The sequence below is a fragment of the Phyllostomus hastatus genome, unplaced genomic scaffold (assembly GCF_019186645.2).
Source record: "Phyllostomus hastatus isolate PE091 unplaced genomic scaffold, TTU_PhHast_1.1 phas_contig_159, whole genome shotgun sequence".
In the NCBI taxonomy this organism is placed as follows: Eukaryota; Metazoa; Chordata; class Mammalia; order Chiroptera; family Phyllostomidae; genus Phyllostomus; species Phyllostomus hastatus.
In genome coordinates this window covers 37,942,436-37,953,264 of record NW_025333640.1, presented here as the reverse complement: position 1 = coordinate 37,953,264, position 10,829 = coordinate 37,942,436, and the positions used below count along the sequence as shown (strand labels likewise).

At 48.5% G+C, this 10,829-nt stretch overlaps 1 protein-coding gene across 2 annotated transcripts in view; it reads right to left on the bottom strand.

Moving 5' to 3' along the window:
• Positions 1–602: 602 nt before the first annotated feature.
• The window catches only part of ANKRD50 (ankyrin repeat domain containing 50), a 31,631-nt gene continuing 21,404 nt past the window's right edge, over positions 603–10,829 (bottom strand). For both annotated transcript variants that reach the window (XM_045831108.1, XM_045831109.1), the window contains exons 4-5: positions 4,977–8,530; positions 603–3,616 (exon numbers count right to left, since the gene is read on the bottom strand). In XM_045831108.1, the coding sequence (XP_045687064.1) occupies positions 4,980–8,530 (3,551 nt within the window). In that variant the 3' untranslated portion in view covers positions 603–3,616; positions 4,977–4,979. The remainder of the gene's footprint in view (positions 3,617–4,976; positions 8,531–10,829) is intronic.

The window sequence follows — 10,829 nt, the reverse complement described above, 5'->3', positions numbered from 1 at the left end:
TGAACAGTACATAGAAATTTATTTGAAAAATGACCGGCCACGTTTGCAATGAAACTCCAAAATATCGAGTGCTAGGTGGCCGCAGTATTCTGACGTCAGGGAGCATCCACACACACAGTTTACGGGGTTCCTGCCGTTCCAAAGGCATGACACATACCTCGGCGAGACACAGTGCTCGCAGAAAAGCAGACGGACTCAGGAAGGAGCTTTCAGGAGATTGACAGGCCAAATCTTTTTTTCTGCCTTCCTTTGGAAAGTTCCCTCTTTCCCTCTCCCTCTTTGTAAAATGGTTCCAAATTCATGTGCTCAGAACTTATTTAAAATACATTAATATGCCCTGGCTGGTGTAGCTCAGTGGACTGAACACGGGCTGTGAACCCAAGTGTCGCAGGTTCGATTCCCAGCCAGGGCACATGCCTGGATTGCAGGCCACGGCCCCCAGCAACTGCACATTGATGTTTCTCTCTCTCCCTCCCTTCCCTCTCTAAAAATAAATAAATAAAATCTTTAAAATACATTAATATATAAAACTGTTAGTTGTTTTACTATGAGCATGGCATGCATGTTCTGTTGGTTCAAGAACAAAATTAAAACAAGATATCCTCTGTAAAGCAAATATATTTATTATGCACTTTCATATACATAGGGATTTTTGCGTAATATAATACAAGGAATAAAATAAAACTTTTACAATGTGAAGTTCAATGTACATTTTAGGCTATTTACATACCCCAAACCAATGGAAAAGTAAAAAAGAAAGTATTTGTTGGCATCTACATTTGCTGAGACAAGTAAATAAATGGAGGACACGGAGCAAAACAAACATTTGCATAGCCAGACAATGTTGAGAAAAGCATGGACTCCTGCTTTTGCAGAAGGAATTCTTTTTGGTGAAGATTCTCGTAGGGGTGGGACGAGGGTGAGGGACAGAAGACACCGCTGGGCTACGCAGGACACACTGAGCTCTGGGCAGACTTTCCCACAAGCACTGAGATCTTTATTCTTCGTTCCTGTGCTCCCTACCACTCCCCGTGTGTCAGCTCATGACTCTGAGGGGCAGGCAGAGACGGAGTATTCCAAACCTGTTCAAAGCACATGGCATCATCGTAGGCATGTAGTGGCGTCAGGCGATTTACAAAATTTAGCCAGTTTAATTTTTAAAATAGCTTTTTAGGAGTTATAGTTGGGGGACTCCTTTTACTCTCCTTAGTGGATTAAAAGCCATTTTCAATCACGGTATGAAATCCCCCACAGAAAGAAACCAGCAAAGTAGGGCACCTGGATTCCCTGGCATCCTTAGCCTAACTGAAAGCCATTTTTTGTTCTATTCCAAAACGTAATATAAAAACATTCAGAGGAATACTTACTTTCGAAAGTCTTATTTTTCCAGCAGGTTTTCTTCCTACCAACTGTTTCAAGTTTTTATCGTATGAATATGAAAACATTTAGCTGTTTGAAAAACATAAATCCCTTCTGTAATGAGTCATATCTTTGCCCTTTGGCTACAAGGTGCATTTTTGTAAAAAAAAACAAAAACAAAAACAATAAAATTAAATAAATACAATTCCAATAATTCAAGGTTAATAGAAAAACTGGCAGCTTTCAGGGTTCTCTAAAAAAAATACACCTAGTAAGAAATTAGAGCTTCATCTTCCACAGCAATGTAAATGCACTGTATCTGAGGCATGACCAAGATTGGTTCTCATAACAGTATGTGTTCATATTTATTAAAAGAATCATTAACACTTTTAAGGCTACTTTGCAAGAGTCCTGTTAAGTGTATTAATAAATGTCCCATGGGGACAAAAATTCAATACTTGAAACATTCACATTCGAGTTCTCCACATTGCCATGTCACCCTAATGGCGACAGAACTCATTACTGCACCTCCTACTCCTGACTCGGACTCGGTGACACGAACAAGACGAGTTTTGCCGACTCTAAACAACAAAAGCAAAATGCAAGGCCTTACAGAAGATCCAAGTGAAACAGGGACCACGACCAAGTGCACGCGGCTTCTGTTTGTGTGAACAATGTGTCACGTGGAGATCCTTCGTGCGAGATGACATTACTGACCTCGGTTACCTAAGAAAGACATTTTCTAAACGTTCTCTTCTCCTACTGGCAATGGTTTTGTGCTGAATCTCCAAATTCTCTTTCCTCATTCCTCCTTCTTACCAAGGGTATATGGGAAGAACTGAATTTCTGGATTTTGTAAGATTTTCGGGGCTCCTAAAAAGATCAAACACAAGCCCTTGGCTTTTAAATACACTCGAGCCTTTCCGGACGCGTGCGCGCCCACTGAAGCTGGCTCCGCATGCCCGCCCACCGGAGCCAGTTGGCTCGCTTTGGCTTGCTCACGGACCTCACCCTCGACCCTGGCGGCCATCCCGAAGGCAGCTGTCCGAGGAAGAAAACAGGAAAGAGTATGTGGACAAAGCTTAGTGTTTATCAGATACCCCAAAACCCCACACACGTGCTATGACGGGCAGGTTGGTGGTGTCCCCGGTGAAGGACAGTGCTTACCACACTCATCAAGAACGTTCATCCCACTAACCACTGGAATCAACCCAACTGATTTTCAGCGGGGACTTATTTCCAGCATGCTTGATTTGCAAAATAGAAGCAACTGAGAGAGAAGCCAGCATTAAAACTCGCACTGGTAAATTATAGTGTATTCAACTCGACGGAGGAGATGAGGGCAGTCGATGAGCTAATTGTTCGGGGATCAGCAATCCACCCTCAGAGACCGCTGGGCCTCCCTCTACACGCACGCCACTGAGGTCCGACTCTGTCTTGGGCAGTGTCCGGCCTCGGGGGCGACCATCCATCTTCTCGGAGGTGGAATGACCCGTGAGCGGAGGGTGCACTCGCGCCCTGGTGAATGGGACAGAACTGCGCTCTGCCTTGTCTGTTTTCCTTTCTCCTCCCTGATGCTGTAACTCAGAGATCGGGAGGGTTCCACTGGGAAATCCCAATCTCAGTGACTTAGAGCAGCTCCCTAAAAGACTAGAAATTAGTGTGAAATCTATGAAAAAACCGTTGTCTTCACCTCAAGGTGGCATTAAACGGAAACTCCTTTTAACCGATGCTGAAGGTGTAGCAGGTATAAATAGTTGCATGGTTTATTTTATTGAGTGACATTTTTAAAGGTACAAGAAACGAGCCGAACACTACAGCAACGCGGATGTGACTCAACAGTAGGCTTAAGATTCATTTGCCACAAAAACAAAAAAATAAATACAAGGAACACTGCCTGTTCATATATATTTGATCATGGCACATGCACATTTATCAAAACTTAACTTAAAATACGTAAAGTTTTCTCAGCTTTTATCAGGGAACTGCAGTATACACCTGCATTTTAAAAAGTGCTCGTTCTGGTGGAGTGAATGGATACAAAGCACACGAAATGGAGTTTCTGAAGCACGAGAGAGGGTCACACCAAGACGGCAGCCCAGAGCCAGGCACAGGGCGGCGCTCGCGGGGCGGCCGGCAGCTCCCTGTGGGTCGTGTCTTCCCTGCCTCCCTCCCGCAGGCGGCGGGTGCTGCGTTGTCATCCGGCGGCCGAGGAACCACCCCGATCACCAGGTCTTCCGTTTCACAGGATGGGGAACTAATGCAGAATTAAAGAGATATATATATATGAATTTCTACATTGTACTTACTGTGCGACTACATACAGTGTTAGGACCACATATGATAATATACACTTTCTGTGTAAAGCACAAAGTAGACATCAGAGATTCACTATTTAACTTACAAGGCATTTCGAAAGGTCCCACAAAATGCTACCTTAATTCATGTATTCAGCTGCTCAGGACCCACCGTTTTACTTTGCCTTTACAAGAGGTGTCATGAGTTGGGGAGTGGTAGCATAGAGCAAAACACTTTTAAAATAAATCACATTGGAGAATGAACTAACTACTTCATACATATTCTTTTTGAATGGGATTTGGCCACACAGAGGGGCATCTGTTAGTAAAAGGTATAGTAATGTGTCACCTAAAATATATCTCCAAAGACAAAAGAAACATTAAGAAAGAGCTTTCCGTTTGCTAGAAGGAAAGAGTTCAGTTTTGTTAGAGGATAAAAATGATTAAGCAAAGTGGGATAAACACACTTGTAAAAGTCAGGAAAGATTCCTAATGAAATATTTATCGCCAATATCAGAAATGTGCTTCTAAAAAAAGCATAGATAAAACAAAATTCTGTATCTATTTTCCCATTAACTTCCCCAATATAATTAATGAAGCATGCACTGAGGTGTTATTTAATAAATATGACTTTATTTTTGCGGTTTTAACACTTAATTCTTATGCCTAAATATAATGGCCTCTAAAATCCCCTTTGCCAATACAGCCACCCCCCACCTTTCCACACTTATGCTTGGTGGGTGCGAAGTTTACTTAGAAGAGTCTTAAGAACCTGCCTACAAAAAATTACCTTTGGCTGATTAGGTCTCTGACTTCCAGGGTGAAAAGTCAGGAAACTAACATGTACTGTCATCTACTCTGCACTGCATACGCTATTTTATTCAAACCAAGAAGTATTACAGAAATAGTTCCTCCCTCTATTATCATCAAAGAACTTTTAAGAGGGAAAATGACTGTATGGAAGGAATTCTTAATCTGAGACCCATAAATAGTATATTCATTCATCCATTCATCCATCCATCCATCCATCCATCCATCCAACACATTTTTACTGAGAAACTCCTATAGGTCCAAGCAGTATCCCAAGTACGTGGAGCGAGCAAAACAGATGAAAATCCCACCCTCACGAAGATTCCACTTAAGTCGGAAGGGGGCACATAATCAACGTAGTAAATAAAACACAGGAAGTACGTGAAACCGTCCGCACTCTGGGCGACAAAAGGAGGGCAGGGAAGAGGGGTGCTCCAGGTGGGAGAGGCCCAACCCCTAAGGGGGGACCAGACCTCTGGCATTCTACTCTGTATGCTGAGCCAACGTTACCTGTTACAATGGCGTTTCCTTTTTATAGTTGAAGCTGGGGTCGGAACCATCGATCTGAAGCTTCAGGGCTTGTTTAAGGCTCAATTCCGTCTCTGACGCCGGGTACCCTTCCAGCACGTCCTGGTGCCCCCTGTCTTGCACTGTGCGGGGGACGGAGACCCTGCCGAGAAACACCTGGCTGCTCTGGAGGTGGTAGTTCGGGTTCGTCATTATCCCGTTCCTCTTCTTCTGCTCCCCGCCCTGCTGGTGAATGAGCAGTGGCTGCTGAGACCGGCCGACCTCCGGCTGGGCGGACGGCGCCGTCATTCTGCACGGAGGTTCTGCTGGCGTCTGCTTCGGGGGCGCGCCGGGCCCGGGTTTGGCTGCGGGCCCTCTCGCATCGAACTGAGTCATCTCGTATTCTAAGACCTTTGGCTGCGAGGAATTGTTCTGTTTAGCCTTTTTCCCAGCTGACCCCGATTTACTGGAAGTCTCTGACTTCCCCCCCTTGTTTGTTTTGGTTGACTTCAGACTGGGCTTCACCTGACTCCACTCGAACTCGCTGCTCGGGGAGCGGTGGCTCTGGCCCAGGGACTGCGTCGTGGAAGACGGGGACACGATGGACTGCCGGCTCCTGCTGCGGGGCAGCGAGTGCTGCTGGATCTGCTCGGTAAAGGACAAGCTGTGGAAGCTGTCGATGGGCACGGTTTGGGCCGTTGCCGTGGACGAAGTCGTTCTCAAGGAGGAATTCTTGGAGCTCTTCAGGGAATTATTCGACAGGGACGACTTCTGCCGGTCGACCGTGGAGTCTGGAGACTCGGAGGGGGAGCTGAACGCGTGCGCTGGCCCGTTGGGTAGGCTGCGCAGGGGCGGGGGCTGCACGTCCCCCGCGCCGGTGCTGCCGGAGCTGTTCGACTTAATGGTCAGCGACTGCATCTTTGAAGACACGGACTGCAGGGGCTTCTGCTCCATCGTGTGAACGGGAGACGGGGAACAGCCGTTCAGACTGGACGCGCCGTATTTTTCTAGTAACTTAATGATCTGGGAGTGCCCATTCTTGGCCGCCACACGCATGGCGGTGCGCCCAAACTGGTCTGCGTGGTTCGGGTCGGCGCCCTGCTCCAGGAGGACCTGCACGACGTCCATGTGCCCCTCCTGGGCCGCGATGCAGAGCGCCGTGGCGCCCTGGTTGCACGTGTGGTCCACCGCGGCCCCGTGCTCGATCAGCAGCTGCACCACCTTCACGTGGCCCTGCCAGGCCGCGGACTGCAGGGCCGACCGCTTCTCGTTGTCCGCCGCGTTCACGTCGGCGTGGTAGGCGATCAGCGCCTGCACCATCTCCAGGTGGCCCTGCCAGCAGGAGACGTGAAGCGCCGTCCTCCCTTCGGCGTCGCTTGTTTCCACGTTCGCACCGTTTTCCAGAAAGTACTCGGCCATGACCAGCTGGTTTTCTAAGGCCAGAATGTACAGGGTGGGCCTGCCGTCCGCGTCTCTGTAGTTGACGTCCGCCCCGTGGCTGAAGAGCAGCTCGACAATGTCCCTGTGTCCCTCTAGGGCGGCAACCCGCAGCGCGTTCCTGCCGTCATAGCCTCTCTGGTCGACGTTGGACTTGCTCTCCAGCAGCATCTGAACACAGTCATAGTGGCCCTCTTGCGCGGCCAGTATGAAGGGTATTCGCCCATCGTTGTCAATCTCGTTTGTTCTAGCACCCTGCTCGATAAGTGCCTCGCATATTAGTCTGTGACCTTCGAAAGCCGCCATGTGCAGAGGCGTCCACCCGGCGTCGTCTCGGTGGTTTTCATCTAGCCCCCTGTCCAGCAGAGTGCGCACCACCTCCACGTTCCCCTGGGCCGAGGCTATGCTGAGCACCGTCCTGCCCTCGCTGTCGATGCTGTCCACGGCCGCCCCCCAGAACAGGAGCGTGTTCACCACCGAGGCGTGGCCCATGGAGGCCGCGGCCAAGAGGGGCGTCCGGCCGTTGTTGTCGGTGTGGTCCACGTCCGCGCCCCCCTCCAGAAGCAGGTCGACCACGTCGACGTGCCCCTCGTAGGCGGCCACCAGCAGCGGGGTCATGCCGTCTTTGTCGCAGTGGTCCACCTCGGCCCCTCGGTCGATCAGCAGGCTGACGACCGAAGCGTGCCCCTTGCTGGCGGGCACGCAGAGCGCGGCCACAGAGAGCGCGGTGCGGCCGTCCACGTCCTCGTGGTTCACCTCCGCCCCGTGGTCCAGGAGGTGCTCCACGATCTCCCTGTGCCCCATGTACGCCGCCGCGATCAGAGCGGTCCGGCCCTCGTTGTCCGCCTTGTTGACCTCGGCGCCGTGCTGCAGCAGGTTCAGCACGATGTCCTCGTGCCCGCCCCACGCCGCGGCCCGCAGGGCGGTGCGGCTGTCGGCGTCTGCGCAGTCCACCGTGACGCCGGCGTACAGCAGCGCGGAGACCACCTCGGTGTGACCGCCCCAGGCGGCGGACCTCAGCGCCGTCCAGCCGTCCCGGTCCGTGTGGTTGATGTCCGCGCCGCGCCCGATCAGACAGCTCACCACCTTGGTGTGCCCCTGCCTCGCGGCGAGCGTGAGCGGCGTGTGCCCGTGGGCGTCTTCGATCTCTAAATCCGCCCCCCGGGAGACCAGCAGGTTCACCACGTCCAGGTTGCCGCCGTACGCGGCGTTGGCCAGCAGCGTCCTCCCGTTGGAGTCGCACTGGTTCACGGAAGCGCCGTTGTCCAGCAGGGTCCGGATGGAGTCCTCCCTCTCCAGCGCCTGGCGGACTATGCAGGAGGCGCGGTCGTCCTGGCTGTTCACGTGCGCGCCGGCCTTCACCAGCAGCTGCAGCACCTCCTGCTCCTTGGGGACGAGCGTGGACAGGGAGTCTCTGACGGGCGTGCCGTTCCAGATCATCCACAGGGCCAGCTCGGCGGGCTCCAGCTGCAAGTTCGAGTTGATTAAGTGCAGTGCAAACTCTTGTGCTTCCAGCGGGCTCAGATTCTCGGCTTGGCAGGTATAGCTCATAGCCAGCATTCTGTGTCCTTCCGCCGCGTTACATAAATACTTCTGAGTGCAGTGCTTCACGTCCAGAAGCCACTCTGCAAAACTGTAGTGAAACAGTATTTTGGTGTTTCCCAGTCCGTCAACAAGAAGTTTGGAGAGGACGTCTAACTTGCGTTGAAAGTCTTCCAAGGTTAGTGACATGTTTTTGGTCCACACCGCATGATACAATTCTGTTATGGTCAAAGGTCGGCAGGCTGCAAGGATCACATTCAGAATAGGCTGCACCTTGGCAAACTGCTTCCTCACAAAAAGTCTCTGACACAGCCAGAGATAGAGCCCGTTTAGAGTTCCCGGGATGTCACGGATCTCTCGTAACATAATAAAATTTTCTACAACTCCATCCAGAACGCGTTCCAGATAAAGAAAGCACCCACTGCTTTTAATGTGCAGCTGATTCAACATCTCCGCGGTTTCTTTCGTGAGGTGTTGTCGCAAAGCTTCTTCTTGATCCAAACGGTGAAGAATGTACTGCTGCACGTCCTTAACAATGTACGCCTTCCGGAGGTCATCTAGACTTATTTTCCGAAAACCTAGAGAGACAAAAAGTAGACGTCATCCTTTGGAAACGATGACCGAAGTTGTTATACACTCAGAGAGAATGCCTTCAATATGTAATCAGCTAACAAGCAAAAAGGTCAGTGATAAACCAACCAATACTAATAAACTGATGCCTGTTAGTACATGAATCAGTTTTATTTTCCTTCTGTAAGCACGCAATGATGGCAGACACACGATTTCGTTCTGCAGCCCACAAATGCAGCCACTCTCTGGTGGCTCTGTACTGCACTCCACTCCAGGGGCGAGCGTCCCACAGTTCTCCTCCACACACGCCCAAACAAGCACGGCGACACCTGCGGAACTCTCAAGCGATTAGGGAAAAAAGTTGTGGGAAACACAACAAATAAGATTTGTTTGTTTTTACAGTTGATGTTTTTCACATGAAAAATTTATGTATTTCCATCTCCATAACTAAATGTATACTAGCTTTAACTAGGGGACTGAATATTCATATCTAATTAGAATATCACCTGTCACCGCCTTTGAATAACATTATTTTGCCTGTTATCAAATTAAAGTAATTAAATGTCACACTGCCAAAAAATAGCCCGAACCTTAAGATGCAACTTGGTCAAATTATGGTGACACAACTTCAGCATTGTAAAAATAAAGCAACTTAATATAATTCAAACCAACATGAAAACATCCTAGTTAAAGCTGTTTGAAACTCACCTTTAAGTTCTTGAAAGGGAACTGTAATTTCATTTCCTAAAGGGAGGAGGTGTCCTGATTTATAGGTATGAATTTATCAGGCAGGTGTGTTTTCATCTTACAGAAGAAAAAACTACTGAGTGAATGAACTCCCTTAAGAGACATTACTCGAGAAAGTCAGCAGAGATTAGTAATGGTCGATTAATACTGGGTGAAATGCTCTTACCCAACTCAGTAAAACAAATACGTATGTACCCAGGGTCTGGCACAAATAACGCCCCTTTTTATTACAAAATCATAAGCATGGAATTCTGTAACATGACAATCCCACTCCAGCACACCGTATGACATTTTAGGTGGAGTGCTCAAATTAAGACTATAAATTACTACACCCGCATTATTGCCCTACCCACCACACTCCAGCAGGCCTCACTGCTGCGGCCCCTGTACATCACCCACTGTGTGTCGGGCGCTCTGTGGGATGATGAGACTTCTATCCTGAGATGACCCACTAGTGCGGAATACGTGACCAGACCCGCACTGTGGAGGGCAGGCCAGACGCCACAGCAGAGCTGGGGCTGAGCTGTGGGCAAGGCCTCTCCAAAGAGCCTGCGAGCCAGTCGGGGTCAGGGTCAGGGTCGCTAAGGGCCTGGGCCACCGCAGCAGCACAGAAGAAGTCAGACGAGGGTCTGGGGACAGTCAGTAAGAGCCAGAGGGCACAGAGCGGGCCGCAGCTGGGGAGGGAGGGGAGGCGGAGTCGAGGCTGACACGAACCACTCTGGCCTGATGGAGGAGGACCACGGGTCTGGAGAGGAAGCTGATAGATTCAGTTTTGTGATACTAAGCTTGAAGTACTCACATGAAATAGGTAAATGTATTAAAAATACAACCTACCAGAATGACATATAAAGAAATAACAAATTTGCACAGCTCTAAATCTATACAAAAGTGGAATCTGTGATTATACATATACCTGCATGCAACTGATTATTAACTAATTATACAAATAGATTACTTTCAATAGAATTAATTTCAAAAGATAAATGTTAATGATTAAAAGGCATTCTTGATCTAAGGAGAGTTTAAAACATTTATAGAAATTTATATCCCTCTACATTTACCAATGGTATAAGGTACAATAACTTGCCTCAAAACCTTTTTCTGTGTGTTCATTTGCTCTTGGATTTATGAAGTCATTAAAACAATTTAAGTTGGGAAACACGTGGAATGCTGTTAATAAACATTTTTTAAAAAGTAACTATCTTACATATTACAGTGTTTCAAAGTTTCCAAAGTGATCTTTTCGATATTGACCGATTTATTTACATGAAAGGTTATAGTACCTATTATGAGTCAGTATCTATTAATTTAAACCTACTTAACGAAGATACCATGGCTGAAACTGGAGATGATTAAGACGGAATCGAGGCTACACCTCCATAGCAACAGGTTCAGTTCCCAAGAAACAAAGAGATCATTCAGTCAGTAGTTTTAAAGCAGCACTTCAAGCCCTTATCCTGCCTAACTCCTCTTTATGTCACGCCTGTGAGGGAGGTCTCTGCACTTTAAAAATGAAGGTGCTAAAGTTGAAACAGGTCAGTGTAACTGCCCAAGGTAGGA